The sequence below is a fragment of the Eretmochelys imbricata genome, chromosome 5 (assembly GCF_965152235.1).
Source record: "Eretmochelys imbricata isolate rEreImb1 chromosome 5, rEreImb1.hap1, whole genome shotgun sequence".
Lineage (NCBI taxonomy): Eukaryota > Metazoa > Chordata > Testudines > Cheloniidae > Eretmochelys > Eretmochelys imbricata.
The window spans coordinates 31,527,429-31,554,141 of record NC_135576.1 but is presented as its reverse complement, the minus strand read 5'-3'; the positions used below and the strand labels follow the sequence as shown (position 1 = coordinate 31,554,141).

Genomic DNA, 26,713 nt, shown 5'->3' with positions numbered 1-26,713 from the left:
TTAGTATCCTTAAGTGAAATATTTACTGTGTTGTATTATGAGAGTTATTTCCCAAAGGTCAAATATTGCTGTCAATCTGTGGCAAAACTCCTACTGAAGTGAATGGAGTTGTATGAATCGAGTGAGGATAGTGTATAACTCTAGTGGTCCAATTCAGTAAACAATTTTATTTGCTGTGTAGTAGAAACTTATATTTCACTAAAGAAACAGTATGAACAATTTCTGTTTTGCAGATATAGAGTTGTATTTTTTTCTTGTATAGAGTCATAAAGCACAAAAGACCTATTTGCAATACAAACATTCTATTAATACATTTTCCATAGTATTTAATGTAACTGTATATAAACGTGACCTGTAAAGACATTCAGCATTAGAGTTCAACCTCAACGGGCACAGGTGAAGTGGCTGATCGCATTACTCCGCTTCTAAGGGAGACTGTGGCCTGCATGAGAACAAGCTAGCTGAGACTCAATCCAGACTGGAGGAGGGTAATGCTTGTTGCTTGAGGGAAGCAGAGGAGAAATAAGAGTTAATTGCTGGTGTAAAAATTATTGGTTTCTTTGGTACCATTGGCCATGATCTGGTTATCTGTACCGTGTGCAAATAGAATACAACAGCAACCATTAACATGTACATTTGGAATTTTGAAGAGGGTACTTTTTCAAGGCTTTAAGCAATTGTTAGCATAACTGACTGTGAACATAATGTTAAGGTGGGAAGTGTTTTGTTGTTTTTTTTGTTTTGGACAGGATTATTGGTCTGGCTGATAAAAGCAACTCTGTTGAGCTTGCGTACTTGGATTTGATTTAATACCCATGACTTTCTGATTTTAAAACAAAACAAAAAACCCAAATTGTGTTTATATGGAACTAATAGACACAGATTAGATGATTAAAACTGTCTCATTGTTAGATTTCAAAATGTTGTTAATGTAGCAGTATTGATTAGTGGTGACATTTAAGCTAGGTCCACATGACCCATTATTGGTTCAACACTATTCAATATTTGTATCAACAATCTAGATGATGATATAAAATCTGTGCTGGAAAAGCTTGCAGATGACACAAAGATAGGTGGGGTAGTAAATAATGAGGAGGACAGGTTATGGTTAGAGTGATCTGAATTGGTTAAATGACCAAAATCCAACAAAACGTGTTTTAATAAAGCCAAATGCAAGGTAATACACCTGGCAACCAACTATACAGGTTATACCTACAGGATGGGGGACTCTGTCTTAGAAAGCAGTGACTCAGAGAAGGATTTAGGGGTCACTGTAGATAGTTGCCTCAACATGAGTTCTCAGTGCAATGCTGTGGCGAAAGGGGCTAATGGGATCCTTTGTTATATAAAAAAGGGGAATATCAAGTAGAGGTAGGGAAGAGATCTGTCCTCTATACACAGCATTAGTAAGACTGCTACTAGACTACTGTGTCTGGTATCTGCACTTAACGAAGGACGTGAAAATGCTCGAGAGAATTCAGAGGTGACTCACAAAAAAGTTCCAGGACTGGAAAACAAGCTTTACGATATACGACTTATGGAGCTCATCTTATTCAGCTTATCGAAGAGAAGTGACTTGGTCACAGTGCATAGGAAAAGATGGAAGTAGTAGGGTCTTTTCAATTTTGATGACAAAGGTATAACAAGAACCAGTGGTTGGAAGTTGGAGTTAGACGAATTCAAACTTGAAATAAGATAATTTTCTACCAATTAGGGTAATTAAACATTGGAACAGCTTACCGGGCAGGTGGAGGACTCACCATTGCTTTCCAAAAGATTTACATAAACCACTTCTGGGAGAAATTATGTGACCTGTGTGCAGAGGGTTGTGCTTGGTGGTCATGGTGCTCCCTTCTGTTCTTGCAGTCTGTGAATGTGTACATCCTCCTGCTGTCCCCTTCCCTCATGGGCCATGGAGAGAAGAGGATTGATCACATTACCCTCACCATGCTCCTAACAATTGCAGCTCTGCAGGAAGATAATGACTATAATCAAATCTCACACTTCAGGTCTTCGGTCAGTCTCCTGCAGGGATAAGGAATTGTTTTTCCATGATGCCCATTGTCTTGATGTATCCTGGGAGAACACCTTCCTTTGAAGCATCAGAGATTGGCTACATCTAGATATGGGACACTATATAGGGTGGCTCAGTATCTTTTCTAAATTTCTGGATGGTGTGTCTTCTTGCTCCAATGCTCAGATTTGAGGTTAAGAAGGAATTTTCCCGCAGATCAAATTGGGAGGGACCTTGCGGGGTTCTCTCCAGTATGGGTCATGAAGGGCCTGCTGGAATAATCTGGAATATCTCTCAGTTCCTTGCTATTGCAGGGACCTCAGCATTGGTGACACTTTGGTCTCTCCTGTTTTCTGCCTGTAGCACAGAGTTCAGTTTCCTGAGGACTGACATGATTTGAACTAAAGTCTTTAGGTTTAATATAAGGGTATCTGCATGAAATGTATTGGGTTGTGTTATACAGGAGGTCAGACTACGTGATCTGATGGTCTGTTCTGGCCCTAAACACTATGAAACCAGAAGCTATGTCAGGAATAAACTGCCCTTTTGACTGAGGGCATAGCTCTGCCATTTGTGGATTGGGTTTGCAGTTTGAGGTGGGGGGAGGGGGTCAGGGTCTAGTTACATTCTCAGCTGCTATTAGCGAAGCAAAAGGCAGCTACTGCCAGGTTAGAGAATTCTGCTGGCAATTGTTATAGTCCTATTGCTACTAGAGTAGTGCCTCCAGAGGACATCTGTGAGTCTGTTTATGTGTGAATTGCATTTCTAAGTGTAAGGGCACCCAGGCCTTAGAATGGATGTGTGTTTCTTAATAGTTAGTGCAAATCTAAATAAAGAAATAAAATCAAAACATAAATATTGCAAACCAAAACCCCAAGCAAGAAACATGAGTAGGCTGCTATGATGTAATTAACATATTACAACATATTACAGCTAGGCTGTTCTCAGTGGTGGCAGATGACAGAACAAAAAGCAATGGTCTCAAGTTGCTGTGTGGGAGGTCTAGGTTGGATATTCGGAAACACTATTTGACTAGGAGGGTTGTGAAGCACTGGAATGGGTTACCTATGGAGGTGGTGGAATCTCCATCCTTAAAGGTTTTTAAGGCCCAGCTTGACAAAGCCCTGGCTGGGATGATTTAGTTGGTGTTGATCCTGCTTTGAGCAGGGGATTGGACCAGATAACCTCCTGAGGTCTCTTCCAACCCTAATAGTTTATGATTCTTTATGGAGCCAGTTTTGAAGAAGAGTGCATCTTAAAAGCTCCTCATCAACTAAAGCCCAGGGAAAGGAAGGTTAGCTCTGGCAGACCTAAGAAGGTGCACCATTGAGGCTTGAAAGTGGTCAAGCAGAACACCTATGCTCCATAAGAACAGGGACTTTGTGTCTACAGAACTTGGATTTTAATGAGGGAGAGTAAGGCAAACAGGATTTAGACAAATATATGTGTATTAATTGTTTGTAATTGCTTTGTTGTTTATTTGTAACTTTTTCTATGCACTGTCACTCGCTTATCTTTGGATAGTCCTGCTCCTTCATAGAAGAGTCTTGTGAGGAGAGGAAGGATAGATTTATTCTGCTCTCCACTCAATAAGAAGAACATAGTGAGAAGGTGGGAAAGGAGCTGGGAAAGAGGAGAAGGGGCAGCCACTTGTCATGTCATAATTGGGGAAAAAAGGAGATTTCACATGAAAGATTGTTGTTCTAATATGAAGAGTATTCTAATAACCTTTGCAAAAATGAAATAATGACAGTACTATCAAATCAATGATATAATGTATATTATGCGTATCTGTTACTTGTCAAATATTTTTCTAACAATATATATCAAACAGTTTTGTGATACCTTTCATGAAAATGAAACCATGAAAGACTTATCAATCCAATATGACTGTGAGATATATTTCTACGTCTAATATATAATGGTATACAGACATTTTGGACTAATAGTAGTTTCACTCTTTCATTTTCACAAAGGTTATTAGAATACTCTGTTTATCAGAACAATGAACAATTTAGGAGGGAAAGCAGATTTTTAAAATAAAACATTTTTTGAGATTTTCTGCCCCTAAGTCTAACTTAGTTCTGTGCTTCGCTGGTTACTATTTGTTTTTTAAAGTGGGGGGGGGCGAGGTTGGGTTTGGTGTTTTTTGTTTTTGTTTTTTTTTGCATTAGTAAGTTATGGTTTTGGTAACATTTTTATGCATGTTTCAGAAGTCATAGGAATGAACTATTTGTATTTGAAGTTAGGCAATACATAGTGAGGGTCTGCCAACAGATATTAAGTTTATATAAAAGACAATTATGATTATATAATATGTTTTAAAAATGCCAGTCGTCAACTCTGTGCTGTACAAAACATACCGAAAGACACTTCCTCCTAAGAATTTTCAAGCTAAGGACCAGATTGTTCCATTTGGGTAGAGCCCTGAGTAAGTAGTGATGCAGAGCTTCACAGCCCTGGGAGGAGGTTGGAGAAGGATTGTCCTTTGGTAGGACAACTCCTGGCTGCAGGATGGAGCGAGTGCATTGGATGGTGTATCTTGTTCCTCTGTTGTTCCCAGCCTACTCTTCTGGACAGTACAAAGGGGGATGGTCCTTGCCCCTTCCTGCTCCAACATTGCAATTGACTTTGGCCTTTGTGTGGGATGATGGGAAGAAGCACCTTTCACCCTTGCTCCCCGCCACCCACTGCACACAGGCACAAGCACATAGGAAACACTGACTCTAACTAAGCAGAGGAAACATACCAGACAAAAATGTCCTAGGCATCTAGAGAGTGTTTCTATTTTAGTGCTGTGGGTTTGTTTGTGTTTCATGGCTGTGAAACAGTATTTCTGACATCAGCGGTTTGAAATTGTTGGACTTTATGGAAGAAGTTAGTTAATTCACATAGCACTGCTAATTTGCTTCATAAAATATATATAGCAGATGAATAAAGTTTGCTTTCTGAGCTATACTAGACCTTTCCAACACCGGCCTAATTCTTTCTCCAGAAAATTAGTTGCATTATAGCTTTCATGTTTAACCATGATTTAGAGCCCTGCCACATTTATATGTGGTGGTGCAATTCCTTTTGCTACTCACAAACTGGCTTCCATTTGTACATGCCTTGGAGTGGAATAAATGTGGCTTGTGTAATAAATTGAATGTCACATTGACTAGATCTAGAAAGTAATTTTAAAAGGTCAAGTAAAATAGGCTGCTCTCAGCTCTTTTTTCTGGATATGTTTGATTAAAATAGTTTGTTCTGTTTATTAAAACTCTGCTGTTTCCCTCCAGGGTCAGCTAAAGGGAATGCAGATTGTTATAAAATGTCAGCATTTTAAAGTTCTGAATATAACTAGATTAAGTAGTGTTGTATACCTTTCCCCACTACACAATTATTAGCTATAAAATTGGTATGATAAAATTAACCACACACATCAGGATTCAGTTGAGTACACAATGTACATTTAGGCATATCCAAGCATTCCAATCAATAGGAGTTCAAGCTATTTTTCCAGACATAGTTTCAGTTTAGAATGTTGTAACTGGTTATAAAATACATAGACCCATCAGGCCAGACTATTTCCCACTGAGATCAAATGGAATGATTGTGCTAACAGTTGGATCAGGACCACACTGTCTCACTGATCTTTACAGATCTGATCTTTACAGAGAATTCCTATAGACATCAATATCTGGAATATGTAGTGCAGAATATATGAAATGACAATGTAGAGCAGTGGTTCTCCACCAGGGTTCCAGGGCTCCCTGGGGGGCCGTGACCAGGTTTCAGAGGTTCTGCCAAGCAGGACAGGTGTTAGACTTGCTGGGCCCAGGGCAATTGCCCATCTTGCTACCCCTTAACACTGGCCCTAGCTTTTATGTACAGAAAACCAGTTATTGAGGCACAGGTGGGCTGTGGAGTTTTTGTAGCATGTTTGGGGGGAGGGACTCCGAAAGTAAAAGATTGAGAACCCTTGATGAATCCCAAAGAGAATCCCAAAGAGCTCGTATTGATTTAAATGGGCCCCTCAAGCCGGTATAAATGGTGTCCAAAAGAAAGGCTTTATTCTTTCTCCCGCTCCCTCTTTAAATTATTTTATTTCTTGTGGAGCTTTGCCACTATGTAACTATTATCTTGCTGGAGACCACATGAAAAGTAAGCTCATATAGGAGACTCTGGATCTTACAGTTTTCAGTCTGTCTCCATGTGCTGTTCTGAAGAATAAAACCAGTAATTTCAGACTGGTTTATTTATTCTTTATTATTTACCAATTATTTATGGTAATTTATTCCATGCAGTCTGTTTTAATATTCTATTGTTGAGCTTTAGATTTGATTTCAGAAAACTCTCGGAATCACTGTCCACAGGCAACTTTTCAGATCTGCCCACAGGGGTTATTTAATATTTCAGACTCTGTGTGCAGTTTCCTTTAGTTCAAGTGTCATCTCATGTTGCCTGCAGCAGGATGCAAATCATGCTCTGAGAATTAAAAGAAAGATACTGTTGCCAATTGTGCCAGTCTTTCAATACTGAGCACCCTTGACACCAAAGCAGTTCTACAAAATGGTTGTGGGGAAGAAGTATCTGCACAAATTCCATGGCATCACAGTTTGTAACACATTTTCCAAGCACTCCTCAGATTTTTGCCTTCCTCTAAGAGTTAATGGCATTTACCCAAAACAACCTGAAAATCAACACACAAAAGCAGCAGGGATTAACTGTCTGCATTCCCTGACATGGAGTTCAATAGATATATTATTAACTTAATATATCAGCCCGTCTCCAGAATCATTAAGGAAGAGAGCTGGCAGTTAGGACTGCAACAGTTCTTTGTCTTGAGTGAAAAATCAGAGCTAAAAGTTCTGTACTTTGGGGTATGCACTGTATTGTAAATATGGAAGACAGCAGTCTGCTTTTTCCTCCACACATGGGAGTGAAAAGAGTCATTACTAAAGTGTGAGTGAAAACTGAGATAATCAGGGAAGCTCTTTGACTCTTAGAGCAAATTTCTATTCTTAACAAGTAGGTGTTGCCAAATCGTTCATAACTCAATTCACCCAAAGGTTATATTTCAGCCATTTTAAATTAAAGGGACATTGTCAGCTTAGGTTAGGGAGAAAACTTCAGGTTCAAATGTTATGGAAAGAGGTTATAAAATTAATATAAAAATGATTTTGATTTTTAAGAAATCAGTGAAAACAGATTTTTATAGGTAAATAGTTTCCTGAAGTTTTTTCAAACTGAACATTTTAGCATTGTTAGTGCATAAAAGCCAGATAGCAAAATGGACAAATGGTCGGAAGTAGTACATAGTATTTTTGTCTAATCAGAGTTAAATGCAAATAGTAAACAAAGACAGAAAAGCAATGGAAGATACATTAGGTTTTATTTTTTCCCTGTTTTAGTAATTTAAGGTGGTGTTAGTTAAAATTGTTTAAATATATTGGCCAATTTTTTCAAACCTTGGTGCTGAAGTGAGACTCCTCAGTCCGCATTTAAGTACCAAAATAAAAGTGGTCTGACTTTCGGAGGTGTTCAGTACCTGCAGTTCTCATTGACTTATACAGGATTTGTAGGTGGAGTGCACTTATGAAAATCAGGCCACTTATATTTAGATGTCTGAGTATGGATTTAGTAGCCTAACTTTAGGTACAAAGGTTTAAAGCTTTAGCTATTAATTTTATCTTGATAGTGTCTCTTTTAATCTCAAAGTATTTGGCTTAAACTCTTGGTCCCACAAAATGGGAGTTAGGTGACCTAAGCCCTATTCCTGGCTCTGGTATGCCTTCTTTGCTGCAGTTTGGCCAATTCACTAATGGTTGAAATTGGAAAGACTATAGATTTCTCTGAACTTTCTGTATCTCTGTTACCCTATAGAAAAATTTTATTGTCCCCATTTTATACATCTCATAGGAGTTTTGGTGAGGCTTAACTCATGAATGTTTGTAAAGTACTTTGTGATACCCTGTATGTGTACCAGAATGTCTTCCAGTAAGCATTATTGTTACGGTTATTAATTTACTTCAGTGTTATGACAATTGTTCTACTATGTCAATAGAAAATGTTACATAACAGATTTCTGAGATAGGTTATTTGCTCTGTTAGTGAAAAATATATCAAAGGAGTCTTTATCAGTACTATGACTGAATGTAGTGGTGTTAAAGCCAGTGGATACATTGTAGTCAAAGGGGCTTAACACATGTACAAAGTTTGGGTTTTTTTTTTTTTGTGTTTCTCTAGATCATTTACAAATTCAAATTACGGTTCTGGTGATGCTCTGTAAAATCTGCACTAGTCTGGGATCCAGGTATTTTGAGAACTCACATCTCACTACCTGCTTTACATTGATAATTGATCCTTCGGGGTACACAGGCTTGCAGCACGAACATATACATAGGAAGGACCCAATGGAAGGTTGTTTTCAATTAAGGCTTCTCTAAATCTGCAGTTTGCTACTGCACCCTTTTTTGCTCAGATTCTCAATTTATTGATCTTTAGGATATGTTGTGAAATGTGTCTATTTAAATAGACCTTTTCAGGAGGTTTAGCTTCTAGAGAGCTTGTCAAAATATAATGTTTGGAAAACTTTTTAATTTTTTCTTCAAAACTTTATAGGAAACCAATGCATTTTTCAACAAAAAGTTGAAAAACAAAATTTTGTTTTTTTTCTCCCTCAACCTGTTTCTTTACCATTCCTCCCCTTTTTTTTTTACTTGTTTCCATCTTGCCACTGAGAAAAGAGGGAAAGGGGGAAAAACAGATGGGAAGAATCCCCAATTTGAAACATTTCTTTGTTATTTATCACTATCAAAAAACAAAAAAACAAAAACCACACAGAAAACTTCAAAAGAAACAAAAAATGTCCCTGAAAATTTTCATTTAAAAACAATTTTTCATTGAAAATTTATTCAAATATGTGCACTGGATGATTTGAGGATTTTTATTATTTCATTGATATTCATAAGGTAATTTTATGCAGCGGAAAGATATCGTAATAAGCACTATAAAATGATAGAATATGTAAACACTAACTTATGAATAGAAGTGCTAAAATAGGATGGATAAACAGTATGGTTGAAATGCTAATTTAATATACCACACTAAGCTATTTAGATAATATCGAGAACACAATAATGCATGTGTAATACTGATCCTGAATGCTAAGAAATACAGGAGTCATTCCTTGAGTGGAAGCTTTCACAAACAATGAAAGATTACAGTGTCACATACTGACTATTCACTCCTCTTATGGAGTGTGGATTCACATAAAAATTTCAACACGTGCTATTGCTCTTATAATGTATGATCACTGTTGTAAAGGCACACCACTAATGAAGAGACAGACATACTTGAATGGTGACAAAAGGACAAAACTTTATTCAGGCCAGCCATTTTTACAGGATAGGCATTGGGACAGTCCTTACCAAATCCAGCCAAACTAATGGTTTCTCAGTTTGCACACACAATCCCAGACCCAGCCAGAATCCCTCACTAAAACCCAAAGATTTGAGCAGAGTGCCTCAACTAGTAGGCTTAAATTTTAACCTCCCCCTGTGATTGCTCCTTATTTATACTAATCCTTGTGGCTCATAGGAAGAGCCACATTGGATAGCAAGCAGTTTCACCAGGCAACCAGGGACTGATGTTGCCTTATGCTACTATTGTTACTGTAACAGCGTAGGTGTCATGTTAGTACCCTACAGTAGTTCATGTAAATTTCCCTGGTAGTGCAATCACTCACTTGCTTTGTTATGCATTCCGTATTTATTCCCCACATCACCTCAGTGAGTAATATCCAGTTTAAAGGGTCTAAAATAAAGATGGATCTGAATCAAGTGCATACAAATAAACTTCTCCAAACTTTGGGAAAGCATAAATCAAGATCTGAGCTTTGCTTGTCAGGCCCTTCCCCAGCCCAAAACTATGCCAATGGTGGAACTTGCCCAAGTGAAATGGCTTTGACTAATTAATTTTTATGCATTCATGTCTAGTGGGTACATGCACAATCATCTTTGCTTAGAGTAGAGGGATGAGAGTTAGGAGATCTGTATTTTGTTCCCAGCTCTGTCAGTGTGAGTTTGGGAAAGTCACATCGGGCCAGGGTTTCAAATGCTCAGCACCAAAAATAAGGACAATACTTTCAGAAGAGCTATGCTCTCATTTAGGCATCTAAGAAAGGGGAAGATTTTGATCTCAACACTCAACAACTCCTATTGTCACACTTCTGACCAAATTTTCTGAAGAACTCAGCACCCAATGTATTGATTTTTTTTTTTAATGAAAATCTGAGCACTTACTTTGGTGTGTAAATGAAAGCCAAGCTCCTTTTGAAAATATGGCCCAATTGCTGACAGAGCTCTTCTAAACTTCTAACCCTTAATCTTCTGCTTTAGTATCTCCAGCTGTAAAATAGGGATGTTACCATGTATGTTAGTGCAACATTTGAAGAGTCTGGGTGAAGGTACAAAGTATGTGCCAACCATGTATTGCTACTAACTAAATTTCCCAGATTTGTTTGTCATAACTAGAATAGGTACTCTGGCTGAAATCATAGCTCCACTGGAGTCAGTGGCCAGGCTCCCAATTCAATAGGGTTGGAATTTCACTTCCAGAAGTGTTTATGGTTGCAGTAAATGTATTTTGACAGACAGTTGCCCAATTGCAGCTCAGCTTGGGGCATTCCTCGACTATACATATTCCATATTATTTACTGTCAATTATTTTAAATAAAGTCATTTCCTGCCTAGTCTCTAGGTGCATTCCATGCAACAAAAAACCACAACTTTTAAATCAAAATAAACAATTGCATCTCTATTTATTTAAAATTTCTAAACAGCAAAACCAATTTTTTTCTGTTTATTCCCATTTGCAGTAAGTTCTCCATGAACTTCCAGTACCACAGCGTGAAATGGTATTTGGGTAACACATGACATTTTGAATAATGTTATAAGCACCTCTCACCCATTTCTATCAGAAGTGGGACTTGGGACAAATATTTTAACAATAGCATGGCTGAGAGAAAAATACTTTATACATTAACATTAGTATCTAGATAAGTGTTTGAATATCCTAAGTAGTTTTGGATTTTAGATTGAGAAATACATTATAATTTTTCAGTTTTAAAGTAGGGCACATTCCATCTAACAGAAAATATCAGCCATGTTTTGGAAGGTGCCTAATCTGATCTCAAAATATTTCATTTGTACTCATTTACACATGCAAGTAATAGAAACTGTGCATTCAGTTTACATATTTAACAGTTTACCTATACAAATTCCACATGCAAATTCTATGTAAAATTGCATGTGCAAATACGGACGTAATTTTTAAAATCATTGTCTTTGGTCGGTAAGTTTAATTGATTCACAAATTTTAAGGCCAGAAGGGACCAAGGAACATAATGATTATGTAGTCTGACCTCTTACTATGTCAAGTAGGAGGTTCTTAATGTATCATGTAAAAGGTTATAATTTGGAGTAAAAATCAACAAGATCTTCAGTAAAAATAGTTTCAACTGAGCTTCAATGGCATTCATAGATTCAGTGTAACAGTACAAAATGTGTTTGTGTAATGTCTGTAATATGATGTTGCTGTAGATTCTCTTCACATGCTAAACCCATGGCATATTTGTTCATCATCCTCAGCAAAATTATCTTTATTCCTTCTTCCCTCCCTCAAAAGGAAGTTTATTTTTGGAGGACTGTATGGTCTTCCCTCTTCCTGTTCCCTCCTCCAGTCTTTGTTGAGAGCAGTTAGATCCTTTTTTTCTTCTTTTCCTTTGCTACCCTCTATCCCCACCTGCAGGAAAGTTGATTCTGGGTGGCTGTGGGAAACTGTTGCCCTTTTTCAGCAGTAAGGACTCAGGTTTCCTAACTCAATTTCATATGGGAAATTATATTCTATTTAAAAACGCCCTTCAAATTTTGTATAGACAGGGCAATCTTCATCTTCTTACCTGAACTGTTGGATAATGTTGGTGTGCACTGTTAAACAGGTAGCACATTTTACCCTGGAGCTGGCTGCATTTCAGGAGTAGCTAAATTGAATCACATAAAATATTAATAGTTCGGAAAATGTTTTAAGATACTGTGTACGTATTTCCTCTAGATGTGGGACATAATTCTTATTTTGTATGTCAGTGAACAAAGTGTCTTTGCTTCTGAACATGCTAATTATGTCTGGCAACATTGCCCTTAATAAGCTGTTAAATGTATGTGGCGTATGGGTATTTGCATGTTCTCACGCATGTATTTATATAGGGTTTTTTTTTTCATTGTAAAGGACAATGCAGATACAATCATTTTTGTCCAGCAATGAAGGGATTAATTGAACACACCAAATTATAATGAGTTGGTCCAGGTGTTTTGGAAATTGCTATACGTTAGGAAAATTAATAGTGTTTAATAACCATGAAATCTACACTTCCATCTGTATGATTGTGGTATAGTAGGGCAGGTGTTTGTGTACTGAATTGTGAAATCAACAAAGAATACAGGAATATGACCCCAATATGATTAAAGGCTGTTTCATACTCTTCATTTTCTTCATTTATATTTAGCACATATTGAAAAGGGACTGAACACACACACAGATATATTAGCATAAAACAACTATGAAAGATTGAAGGAAAATTCTTGTGAAATTTCTCATTTGAAGATGCTTAAATATTACATTGACAGGTATCTTAATATAGATTAAATTATATGACATTAGATTAAATAGATGAAACAAAGATATAAAGCTAGTTTTTAGATCTGGACATCTCCTTCACTGCACAGTGTACCATATATGGAGGTGAAAATTTGGGGAATTGTGCTCTTGTAGGTATTGTAGTAGTCTAAGTAGTAGGATTTATGGAATCTGTTCTGTTCTGTCATTGTCTTTTGCATGACATTGGGCACTTAGCATTTTTATGTCTTAGTCTGCTTACCTGTAAAACGGAAATAGTAATAACTACTTTCACTGGTGAGGCATAATTAATATTTGTTAAGTACTTTAAGATCCTCAGGTGAAATCTTTAAAACATGATTTGAGGACTTCAGTAACTCAGCCAGAGGTTGAGTCTGTTATAGGAGTGGGTGAGGTTTTGTGGCGTGCAATGTGCAGGAGGTCAGACTAAATGATCATGATGGTCCCTTCTGGCCTTAAAGTCTATGAATCTATGAAAGGCACTATAGAAGTGCAAAATATTGGCATTATATGTGGAATATGGTGATGTGATTTTATATAATAAATTAATCCCAAAATATGGTAAGAAAATCAGTGTTTCTTAAAAAGAAAAGGAGTACTTGTGGCACCTTAGAGACTAACAAATTTATTTGAGCATAAGCTTTCGTGAGCTACAGCTCACTTCATCGAAGCTTATGCTCAAATAAATTTGTTAGTCTCTAAGGTGCCACAAGTACTCCTTTTCTTTCTGCGAATACAGACTAATGCGGCTGCTACTCTGGAACAGTGTTTCTTGCATCTCTTTAGTTTGCTTGGATGAGAAAAATCTCATGTTGTATAACCTGAATTTCATCACATAAATAATTTGTAATTTTTGTCTCCAGATTTTCCATATGACATATGATCTGGCCAGTGCTGTGGTGAGAATCTTTAATCTAATTGGAATGATGCTACTTCTTTGCCACTGGGATGGTTGTCTTCAGTTTTTAGTACCATTACTTCAGGATTTCCCACCAGATTGCTGGGTGTCCCTAAATGGTATGGTTGTAAGTATTGTTCATTTTTCATTGTGTTTTTTCAAATATTTTTCTAAATTGTCAGTAAACTGCTAGTTAAAATTTTTAATGGGAAAAAAGTACATAGTAATACATTGCACTACATGTTAACATTTAAGATTGCCTTTTTCTTTTGTTGGTTGACTGACTACTAACTTTTTTTTAACCCAAACCACCGAATCACAGCTAGAGCTAGTTGTTCTCCATGACTGACCAAAACTAGAAGATATTTCAGTTTTAAAATCATCTTTATCTATCAATCCCCACTCTCTCAGCAAACTACCGAGAAGAAAGTTGGATGAAGTTTAGTATGAACTTTTAAAAAAGACTAGGAGTTATGGCTGGCCAGAAAAGATTTCCATTTTACAAAAATTTGTTCCAGTGCAGCAACAGGAGAAGGTGAGAAACAGCATGTTTAATTGAGAGCTGGGACTTGAACCCGGGTCTCCTACTCACCTGGGATATGGGAGACCCAGGTTCAAGTCTATGCTCTGAATTGGGCATAGCAGGCACAGAGTATCCAGCATCCCAACTAACTGCCCTAACCACCAGGTACCTATATGTTCTGGGCTCTTGCACTCTCCTTCTCACTCACCAAAAATGACATCCTGGGCCTGAGAAATCTTAACTATGAACATTTTGTCAAAAAACTGGCATTTTTCAACTGGAAAAGGTTTAGTAAATTTTCCCACCAGGTCTATTAAAAAGGCATTTTACCCATGTGTTAGTAGTTCAGTTTTGCCCTCAGTTACATGAATACAACGTCCTTTGAACCAAATCCAGAAGTTGTTTCCCAGTTTTTTCCTCAGCATTTTAGTCTGGCCAAATTTCCATGGAAAATTTTCCAAACAGACAGTGAGGAAAAATTAAGGATTTACATCACTGGAAGGTGTGTGTGTGTGTGTGTGTGTGTGTGTGTGTGTAAAGTGCTAGTTCAAGGGCAGAACATGGCTGCATTTGTGTTACTTCTCATCTGTTGTAAGAGAAATGGAGCCACACAGCTTTGATAACTGTCTTGAAGGCTGACCGCTTCAAAGAGCTAGGTGGTGTTTGTGTTGAAGACTTCAGATGATGAAGAATAGTTGATATACATGGAAATCTGTTAAAAAGATGCTAAAATAAAACTTTTCCCGGTTTAATATATTCCACCATTAGGACTACTTATTATTATGTGGAACAACACAATATTGCCTATGTGGAAGGAAATGTGATTGAGGTAAAATAAAAACAAAAACAAACAAAAACCCATTTAGAAATAGATAATCCAGACATCACAGAAACTGGGCAAATTGTCAAGTGAATACATCCAATAAATGGAACAATTTTTGGCCGTGTCTGTCTCAGTTTGTTGATGGTACAGACAACATCAAGGAAGTGTTTAAGCAAGGAATATCTCTGCTGGGATTTGAACCAAAAAGCCTCAGATCTAAAAGCAGTAACTCTGTTCTACTGATACTCAATGCAAAACAAAACAAAAACATTCCTTTAGTGTCAATAGTGGCAGCACTTACATTTTGTTTCATACCTTTTGTCACTAAAATACATCATTACGTGCAACCACAGTAAGAATGGGCTAAGTTATTTGGCCTTATTTTCAACTAATGAAAGCCTTGAAGGTTTGAAATGAGGCTGTTGTTTTGAGAACTTTTCCAAGCTCATGTTTTTCCAGAGCCAAACACTATGCATATAAACAGCTTTACTGAAGCCCATCATTTACTAAGCACACTATTCTATAAAAGGGAGAGAAAGACAGTACAGGGACAGGTACACAATTCTGTAAGCATGAATGCTTGTCTCGTTCAGCAACCAGAAGCTGACCCAATAAAAGATATTACCTCAACCACCTTGTCTTGCTAAAATCCTGGGACCAACAAGGCTAGAACAACGCTGCAGAGAGACAACCCCACCCCCAAACGGTCATTTCTAGAATTTAAGAGCTGAAGAGGGAGACGTCCTTAATCAAAGAAAAATATTTTATATGGTACCTTGTGTTCGTATGAAGCATAAAAAGGGGCAAATCATTATTTTTCAAATTAGAGAAGTTATTTTATAGACTTTTACTTAAAAGTAAATGCAATTTTATATAGCAAAAAATAAATTCCAGGAATAAAGGAGGAAAATCTTTTTGCTGAATAAAAGAATGTCAACCAGATATTTAGAAAATGCCTGTAAGAAGAAGAGAAGGGGAAAACAATATCGCTACACTGGTGCCACTACCCATTTTGGTACAAATTCATTGATGGCATAAGTTGGTGCAATGCAAATCAATGTAGTTGCACCCACAAACACCATGCCATTAATAAATTCTGGTCATATGCTTCTATTTGTAGCATATTTCATTTTATATATTGTCTCTGTTAATAAAGGCCACAATTATTTGTACCACCGCTATCTGTGGCTCAGTAGGGCAATTGGTGTGACTGCATTTCTTTGTCCCTGCCTTAGAGAAAGAGGACACTTGTTTTGACGCTAGCTGTTCCTTTCTGACAGTGAAGGTATGTCTACACTAAAGCTGGAGATGAAATTTTCAGCTCAGATAGACATACATGCACTAGCTTTGATCAAGCTAGCATGCTAAAAACATCAGTGTGTCATTGTTGGTACGGGCAGCAGGACAGGCCAAGTGCCTCTGGAGTACATTCTCTCCTGGGACCCTATATATTTACTCAGACAGCTACCCTGTCCTGCTACCTCACCTCCATGACTATACTGCTAGTTCAGTTAGAGCTAGTGGGTGTATGTCCACCTGAGCTGGAAATTACACCTCTATCTCTACTGTAGCTGTACCCACAATTGATTAGCATTCTAAAGAGAGCAGCTGCCAGCTGGTATATTTGTTCTATAGAAAATGGTGACTCTTGCTACTACTGCCTTTTGTGAGTGAGTGGATGAGCAGGTTTGATGGTGTCCCACTGATTCTTCATTAGACTAAGAGGACATGATTTGATTACTTCTGTTCTCCCCATTATTTCCATTGTTTTTCCTTGTGGGGGTTCATAGATTAGAAGTCCAGAAGGGACCATTATGATCTTCTCGTCTGACCTCCTGTATAGCACAGGCCACAGCTTCCTTGTATTCATTCCTGTTTCAACTAGAGCATATCTTTTAGATAAACATCCAACCTTGATTTTAAAATTATCTGTAATGGAGAATTCACCACAACTCTCGCGCTAATTGTTGTTCTAATGGTTAAGTACCCTCAATGTTAAAAATATACACCTTATTTCTAGTCTGAATTTGACTAGATTCAACTTCTAACCCTTGTATCTTGTTATAATTTTGTTGACTAGATTGAAGAGCCAATTATCAAATTTTTGTTCCTCACTTAAGTACTTATAAATGTTGATCAATCATCCCTTAACCTTCTCTTTATTAAACTAAAGGGATTGGACTGCATGAGTCTATCACTATGAGGTATGTTTTCCAAATCTTTAATCATTCTTGTGGCTCTTCTCTGAACCCTCTCCAATTTATCTACATCCTTTTTGAATTGTGGACCTCAGAGCTGGACACAGTATTCCAGAAGCAGTCACAAGAGAGCCAAATACAGAGGTAGAATAACCTCCCTACTCCTACTCAATATTTTCCTGTTTATACATCCAAGGACTACAATATACCTTTTGGTCACAGTGTTGTTCTGAGAGCTCACATTCCGCTGATTATCCACCATGACACCAACCCCTACTCCCCACTCTGAGAAGTCCTTTTCAGAGTCACTGCTTCCCAAGATAGAGCCACACTTGGTCAATGATTCCTCCTTTACAATTGCATTTTGAGATCTATCAGTTAGCCAGCTAGTCAGTTTTTTAAATCAATTTGGAACATGCAAAGTTGATTTTGTATTCTTCTAGTTTCTCAATCAAAATGTTCTGTAGTACCAGATCGAGTGTCATGCAGAAATCTATGTATATGACATCAACACAATTGCCATTAGCAATCAAACTTGTAATTGCATTAAAAAAGATAATTAGTTCTGACAAAATCTGCTTTGCATAAGCCATTGCTGATTGGCATTAATTATATTACCTTCCTTTAATTCTTTATTAATCAAGTCCCATATCAGTCATTCTATTATTTTGTCTGGGATTAATGTTACGCTTGAATTTGTATAATTACCTGATTGGTCCCAAATATCTTTTTTACATATTGTCACGATATTAGCTTTCTTCCAGAAATTTCTCTTTCTCCCCCCCCCACGACCCCGTATTCCAAGACTTATTGAATATTCAACATTAGTGGTCCAGAGAGCTCCTCTGCCAACTCTTTTAAAATGCTTGGATGCCCGTTGTCTGGACCTGCCAACTTAAAAACTTCTATCTTTAGTAGCTGCTGTTTAACATTCTTCTTAATTATTGTTGGAATGGAAAGTATTTCCTCCTTATCATCATCATCCATGAATATATCATCTGGGCTTCTTTCCGCAAATACAAATATTTATTGAACAAGTCTTCCGTTTCTACATTATTATTGACAATTCAACCCTTTCCATCTAGTAATGGAGCAATACCATTGTTAGGATTCCATTTGTGTCTTCCTCAGGCTGAACTTTTTTGGAAAGTTACAGCCAAAATGGTTCAGCCATTTCTGAGAATGAGGGGAAAATGTTTTATTTTTTATTATTATTTTTTTAAAGGTAAAAAGAATGTGGATGGTATTTTCCTTGAGACGGTCATGGGACTTGTAATATGGCAAAGGAGTAGCCTTGGTGCCTTTTGCCATCTCCAGGAATCCACTGGAATTTGACTAATTTATAAGCCTTTGAAAAAATTGAATTTACACATGGTCAGTAGAGACTTAAGAGTTTAGCAAGTAAAATCTCCAAAGTTTATCCTCACTGAGCATTCTCCATCCCCTCACAGCTCCTCTGTGTGATTGGGCACGGGGAAGGAGTAGATTCACCCAGCTCCATGTCCACAGCTGAGACAGCAGTGAGAGATTGAGAGGGAAACTGTGACTGGGGGTGGGGTGTGGGGTGGGAGAGGGAAGGCTGGGAATGGTTAGGTAAAGAGGCAGGAGGGAAGACTGGGACTGATTGGGCAAGGAAGCCAGAGGATCTGAGGGAGAGGGGAGGCTGTAACTCACTGGGCAAGGAGACTTGTAGCTGATGAGGGAAATGGGAGCAGAGGATGATACTTGGAGCCAGTTGGGAGGGAAGACTGAAATCAGAGGCAAAACTAGAGGAAGATTGGGACTAGTTGAACAAGGAGACTGTAGCTGGGACTGAGTGTGGGAGGAATGGGACCGGGAAGAACTGAGACTGGCTAGGCAAATACACTGGGACTAGGAGCCAGTGTATGCTTAGTGGGGTGAACAAAATTGGATGAGGAGACTGGGGAGGGAGAGAAATGGGCAGCATGTGGGAGAACAACTAGCAAGCCAGCATGGAAGGAAGAGACAACTGATGAGGAGCTGGGAGGGAAGAATGAGGACTGGCTGGGCAAAGAAGACTCATATGGGGAGCCTAGAGTGGACAACTAGGTCTGCCTTGGCTAGGTGACAGACTGAGGAGTGGAGAGTTGGTTTGAGAAGAATGGAACTTGGAACAAGGTGCTAGGGATGGAGAATAGACATCACTAGGACAGGGGAATTGTTGCAGGAGACAGGAAATGAAAGACTATCACAAGGGGGCTGGATTAAGACTTAATTAATTCTGGCATTTCCAAACTTTTGAGTGCTTGACTTCGTAATGTTACTGTTCTTTTAATGTGTGGTGTATGGGTATTGTTGTGCATAATATGTGTATATAACATGCTCAAGAAAATGACTGCTGGTTGTGGTGGTGACAGTAAAGATAACGGTAACAAAGATGGAAACAAGGATCTGCCTGTGTACATTACATAATCTCTGTTAGGTGCTTAGGTACCATGGTGATGAACATGGTGTAAATAATGAAGAGAGAAAGAGAGAGAGAGAGAGAAATATAGTGGATGTTATAACAGCAAAAATAGCAACCCTGCTTCCAACAAAAAAGCTCATTGTCTCAGTGGGCAATCAAAATATAAAATCCAACGCTATTTTCTCAACAAAGAAAATCAGCAAGTAATATATTGGTTAGGAAGCATTGGGTGACCAGCTGACAATACCTGTCATTTGACAAAAGAGATGATACTCATTTTCTACTAAGAAAAGAAAAGCATATATAAGGAAGAGGGTTGCACTGGTTGCCAGTATGGCAATAGATAGAACAAATGAAAGAAGATATTGCTGTTGTAAATAATTTCTCTAGTTCAACATCCAATCTATCTTTGGTCTAGGACTGCTAAAATCAGTGTCATAGTGATCGGCCATTAAACTGGAAAAAAAAGATGCCAAGAGTTACCACAGTTATACAAAGAATAGAAAATAACAATGGTATTTCACATTCTGCTGTGTGATAACTGTTGGTAAATTTTGACTTTTTAATGACAAGCACCACACTTGTGATAGGGCCCTAACAGTGGCAGAGTGGTCCACCATTGGCTCAGCGGGGAATCTGGCCACAACACACTGGCCAACTGTCAGTCAGCAACACTATATTTGGCTGTGGGGAGGGTCCCTCACTTGCTCTGGCCCAGGGCCCCACAAATCCCTATTCCATCTCTGATTATAGAGACCATTAGTGAGCACTTAACCTTATGCTGGTATTTGTATAATCTAAGTTATCCATAATGATTCTTTTTCCCTTTGGGGGAGGGGAAAACAAAATAAACTGTGATGGGATCCCTGGGGTACTGTTGTGCCCTCTTAACTCTCTAGCCTGGACTGTCTCTCACAATGCTTTGCTAGTGACAAGCAACAAGCACCTCCAGGCACTGCTATCACACAGCATAACATCATATGGAGACCCATACCCAGCTAGATTGCATGAATGCTCCCTGAGTCACTCATGAATCACAAAGAGAAAGGCAGCACCCATTTCCCCCCAGCTCCCCAGCCTTGCACCCCAGAATTGTACAGTCTTGGCCTGGTCAGAAACCTGACCAGTGTGTGTTTATTACCCAGTCTGCCCCTCCCTCAATGTGGAGAGGACATATGCAAGCCTTTGTAAACTAAACTGAGATTTCCCAAACACTTCAACCAAAACAGATTGTTTTAGGTAAAACATAAAACAGATTTATTAACTACAGAAAGATAGATTTTAGATAATTATAAGTGGTAGGCACAAAAGATCAGAGTTAGTTACCAAAGACAATAAAAGATAAGCACGGGGTCTAAATCTTGAACCTTATTACACTGGCCAGTATTTAGATCAAGCAGTTTTCTCACCCCACTGAATGTTACAGTTCTTAATACACAGGTTTCCACTTTTAAACCTGGGACCAGTCTACTCAGTTGAAGTCTTTGTCTTCCCAGCATTCTTATTATTTCCAGCGTAGGTTGGGGAGGAGAAAGGCCAAGACATGGTGCCACTGTTCCTTGTTTTATACCTTCAGTCCTTGTGCCTGGAAAATATCAGCACAGACATGTCCTAGTGGGCTTTGCTGAATCACAGAGTTGGGGCAGTCCCCCATTGTGTGATGCTTGTGCAGCCCTCTTATGGCATTGTTAATCCCTTGATTTACAACTCTCCTGCTGATTAATGGTTGCTTAACATCGTCCTGGGAGTGGTTCACCTCCTTTGTTGTCACTGCAAACCCTTACAACGTATTTCGATAACAAAATCTCATCACTTCACACACACTAACAATATAAATATTTGGACAGGACAATGGGTTTCAGCAGATCATGACCTTTCATATGATATCTTGCATGGCATGCTTCATATGAAATATGTCATGATTCTATGACAGAGGTGAATATGGGGGTTCCAGTATGCTGCTTTGAGGTACAGAGTGCCACATCAACCTCATTTCCACCACTATGACTTCACCTTCTAAAACACGGAATTCCAAATCACTTATGTTTTTCTTTCCAAGTGTTTCATATTGGTACCATATATAGACGCTTCTTCTTTATTTGCAATGTTATGGACATTTATGAGCGTGGTCAAGTCTTTGTTCAGCTCTGTTTTTTTCCCATTCCAACTATAATTGCTGTCTATATTGTCACTTTTTATTCCTATTTATCCTAGAAAATTTCATTTGTTAATATGAGACGTCCTTAACATCCACTGACTTTTCCTACAATCTTCCAAAAAGGCTTCATTTTAATTGCCAGTTGTCTCATTCCCTTTTTCTTAAGATGGATACTATGCTCACATCTCGTAAGAGTTAAATAAAGTTGGAAGTATCTTCTCAACACCACATTTAATCTACAAACTCTATTTGTCCATTCCTATGTACTGAATCAGGAGTATTTCACAGAAGGTTATTGTGGAGACTTAGAATCATAGAATCATAGAATATCAGGGTTGCAAGGGACCTCAGGAGGTCATCTAGTCCAACCCCCTGCTCAAAGCAGGACCAATCCCCAACTAAATCATCCCAGCCAGGGCTTTGTCAAGCCTGACCTTAAAAACCTCTAAGGAAGGAGATTCCACCACCTCCCTAGGCAACGCATTCCAGTGTTTCACCACCCTCCTAGTGAAAAAGTTTTTCCTAATATCCAAACCTAAACCTCCCCCACTGCAACTTGAGACCATTACTTCTTGTTCTGTCATCAGCTACCACTGAGAACAGTCTAGATCCATCCTCTTTGGAACCCCCTTTCAGGTAGTTAAAGCAGCTATCAAATCCCCCCTCATTCTTCTCTTCCGCAGACTAAACAATCCCAGTTCCCTCAGCCTCTCCTCATAACTCATGTGTTCCATTCCCCTAATCATTTTTGTTGCCCTCCGCTGGACTCTTTCCAATTTTTCCACATCCTTCTTGTAGTGTGGGGCCCAAAACTGGACACAGTACTCCAGATGAGGCCTCATCAATGTCGAATAGAGGGGAACGATCACTACATATATAATGCCCCTACATATACATCCCAAAATGCCATTGGCCTTCTTGGCAACAAGGGCACACTGTTGACTCATATCCAGCTTCTCATCCACTGTAACCCCGAGGTCCTTTTCTGCAGAACTGCTGCCGAGCCATTCGGTCCCTAGTCTGTAGCGGTGCATGGGATTCTTCCATCCTAAGTGCAGGACTCTGCACTTAGAATCATAGAATCATAGAATATCAGGGTTGGAAGGGACCTCAGGAGGTCATCTAGTCCAACCCCCTGCTCAAAAGCAGGACCCATACCCAATTAAATCATCCCAGCCAGGGCTTTGTCAAGCCTGACCTTAAAAACCACCACCCTCCTAGTGAAAAAGTTTTTCCTAATATCCAACCTGAACCTCCCCCACTGCAACTTGAGACCATTATTCCTTGTCCTGTCCTCTTCCACCACTGAGAATAGTCTAGAACCATCCTCTCTGGAACTACCTCTCAGGTAGTTGAAAGCAGCTATCAAATCCCCCCTCATTCTTCTTTTCTGCAGACTAAACAATCCCAGTTCCCTCAGCCTCTCCTCATAACTCATGTGTTCCAGACCCCTAAACATATTTGTTGCCCTTCGCTGGACTCTCTCCAATTTATCCACATCCTTCTTGTAGTGTGGGGCCCAAAACTGGACACAGTACTCCAGATGAGGCCTCACCAATGTCGAATAGAGGGGGACGATCACGTCCCTCGATCTGCTCGCTATGCCCCTACTTATACATCCCAAAATGCCATTGGCCTTCTTGGCAACAAGGGCGCACTGCTGGCTCATATCCAGCTTCTCTCCACTGTCACCCCCAGGTCCTTTTCCGCAGAACTGCTGCCTAGCCATTCGGTCCCCAGTCTGCAGCTGTGCATTGGGTTCTTCCGTCCTAAGTGCAGGACCCTGCACCTATCCTTATTGACCTCATCAGATTTCTTTTGGCCCAATCCTCCAATTTGTCTAGGTCCCTCTGTATCCCTGCCCTCCAGTGTATCTACCATTCCTCCCAGTTTAGTATCATCCACAAATTTGCTGAGAGTGCAATCCACACCATCCTCCAGATCATTTATGAAGACACTGAACAAAACCGGCCCCAGGACCGACCCCCGGGGCACTCCACTCGACACCGGCTGCCAACTAGACATGGAGCCATTGATCACTACCCGTTGAGCCCGACAATCTAGCCAACTTTCTACCCACCTTATGGTGCATTCATCCAGCCCATACTTCCTTAACTTGCTGACAAGAATACTGTGGGAGACCGTGTCAAAAGCTTTGTTAAAGTCAAGATACAATACATCCACTGCTTTCCCTTCATCCACAGAATCAGTAATCTCATCATAGAAGGCGATTAGATTAGTCAGGCATGACCTTCCCTTGGTGAATCCATGCTGATTGTTCCTGATCACTTTCCTCTCATGTAAGTGCTTCAGGACTGATTCTTTGAGGACCTGCTCCATGATTTTTCCGGGGACTGAAGTGAGGCTGACTGGCCTGTAGTTCCCAGGATCCTCCTTCTTCCCTTTTTTAAAGATTGGCACTACATTAGCCTTTTTCCAGTCATCCGGGACTTCCCCCGTTCTCCACGAGTTTTCAAAGATAATGGCCAATGGCTCTGCAATCATAGCCGCCAGTTCCTTTAGCACTCTCGGATGCAACTCATCTGGCCCCATGGACTTGTGCACGTCCAGTTTTTCTAAATAGTCCCTAACCACCTCTTTCTCCACAGAGGGCTGGCCATCTATTCCCCATGTTGTGATGCCCAGCACAGCAGTCTGGGAGCTGACCTTATTCATGAAGACAGAGGCAAAAAAATCATTGAGTACATTAGCTTTTTCCACATCCTCTGTCACTAGGTTGCCTCCCTCATTCATTAAGGGGCCCACACTTTCCTTGGCTTTCTTCTTGTTGCCAACATACCTGAAGAAACCCTTCTTGTTACTCTTAACATCTCTCGCTAGCTGCAGCTCTAGGTGCGATTGGCCCTCCTAATTTCATTCCTACATGCCCGAGCAATATTTTTATACTCTTCCCTGGTCATATGTCCAACCTTCCACTTCTTGTAAGCTTCTTTTTTATGCTTAAGATCCGCTAGGATTACACCATTAAGCCAAGCTGGTTGCCTGCCATATTTACTATTCTTTCGACACATCGGGATGGTTTGTCCCTGTAACCTCAACAAGGATTCCTTGAAATACAGCCAGCTCTCCTGGACTCCTTTCCCCTTCATGTTAGTCCCCCAGGGGATCCTACCCATCTGTTCCCTGAGGGAGTCGAAGTCTGCTTTCCTGAAGTCCAGGAAACTTGTCCTTATTGAACCTCATCAGATTTCTTTTGGCCCAATCCTCTAATTTATCTAGGGCCCTCTGTATGCTATCCCTACCCTCCAGCGTATCTACCTCTCCTCCCAGTTTAGTGTCATCTGCAAACTTGCTGAGGGTGCAATCACACCATCCTCCAGATCATTTATGAAGATACTGAACAAAACCGGCCCGAGGACCGACTCTTGGGGCACTCCACTTGATACCAGCTGCCAACTAGACATGGAGCCATTGATCACTACCCGTTGAGCCCGACAATCTAGCCAACTTTCTATCCACCTTATAGTCCATTCATCCAGCCCATACTTCTTTAACTTGCTGGCAAGAATACTGTGGGAGACCGTGTCAAAAGCTTTGTTAAAGTCAAAGAACAACGCGTCCACCGCTTTCCCCTCATCCACAGAGCCAGTTATCTCGTCATATGATTTAAGACTCTTCCCTAATAATATAATTTTGTCTTCCAGGACATCTCCCTTTGCATTTTGTAAGTCCTTCCTACCGATATATATCATCTATGTTTTGCCTCCTTGTTGTAACTCCTCTGCCATATTGTGCCATTTCACATTGATTTTATTTTCTCCTTTGTCTAAGATAAAAATAAATGCATTAAGAACACTTTTGTGTGAATATATTGCATTTATATTTGTGTTACCGAGCCAGCACCAGTATAATAAACAATATTTTATTTATCTATTTGATTTAAATAAAAAGATGACTAAACAAAACTCTAGCCACCTTATCGGACAACTAAGTTTACTCCAGAACCAAAGCAGCAGTAAAATAACTGTGCAAAAGAAATCTGCTAGCCTGCCACCTGCAAAAAAGGGTTCTTTCCACCCTTCATCGTTCTGGAGCCCCCTCCAAAAACCATATCAAACAAAGATCTTTTGCAGTCTGCTCAGTCCCAAATGTTTGATCAAACATTATATACTATTGCAGAAGTACAATATTTGTTGTTTTTGTGATAGTAATTTTATACTGAGTATTATTGCAGGAGTCTTTTGCCTTAAGTTGTCAGAGATAAATGTTTGCAGATATCAAGTAACATCTTTAATGATAAGCAGCACATTTGCTGACATCGCCTTTTGCAGCTTTCCTGACAAAATAGTGACGTATCTTCAAATATGTAATTACTATAGTAAAAATGGGTCACCAGGATGCTGACTGGCATACCTTTGCATTCTGTATTCTGCTTTGTGACATCTTTTCCACATTTTCTACTGGACTGCCAAAAAGCTAACAGAGCATTAAAAAAAGTGAGCGTTAAAAAGAAAACTGTTCTGTGCTAGGCCGCAGGCCTATCAGGAGTGCTCCAAAAGAACGAGAACTCACACGCAGCAAAGCAGCGAGTTATTGGCTTTAATGAAGGTAAGTGACACACCAGCAATGGGGACTCCAAGCGTTGCTGTCACGGAGGCGGGGAATCCAGCACACCGGAGCTCTGCCTGGGACGGAGTCCGACGAAGGGGCAAACAGCGAGCCATAATAAGCAGTACACAGAAACAGCTCATGAATATATAATTAGGTACTTCCCAAAAGGGGTTTTCTGCTACCTGGGAAAAGGTCATGCAGGGCAGACAAAACCGGCCTAAAGCTGGTCATAGCTGGTTTTCCATGTCCTACAGTGACCCGTTGGCTCCGAGAAAGCGGAAGTTCCCTAGCTAGGCCGTAACAAAGTCTTCCGCAGTCCCTTACAAAAACAAAAAACCCTACACACATGCAGTATACCATCAGCTAGTAAGAAGAAAGAAAATATACTTTGTACAGTGCTTGATTTAAGCAGGATTTAA

General features: G+C 39.4%; 1 protein-coding gene across 1 annotated transcript in view; it reads left to right on the top strand.

The window, feature by feature from the left end:
• HCN1 (hyperpolarization activated cyclic nucleotide gated potassium channel 1) overlaps positions 1-26,713 on the top strand; it is a 330,402-nt gene that overhangs the window by 151,738 nt on the left and 151,951 nt on the right. The window contains exon 3 of the mRNA XM_077816267.1: positions 13,558-13,719. Within this exon, the coding sequence (XP_077672393.1) occupies positions 13,558-13,719 (162 nt within the window). The remainder of the gene's footprint in view (positions 1-13,557; positions 13,720-26,713) is intronic.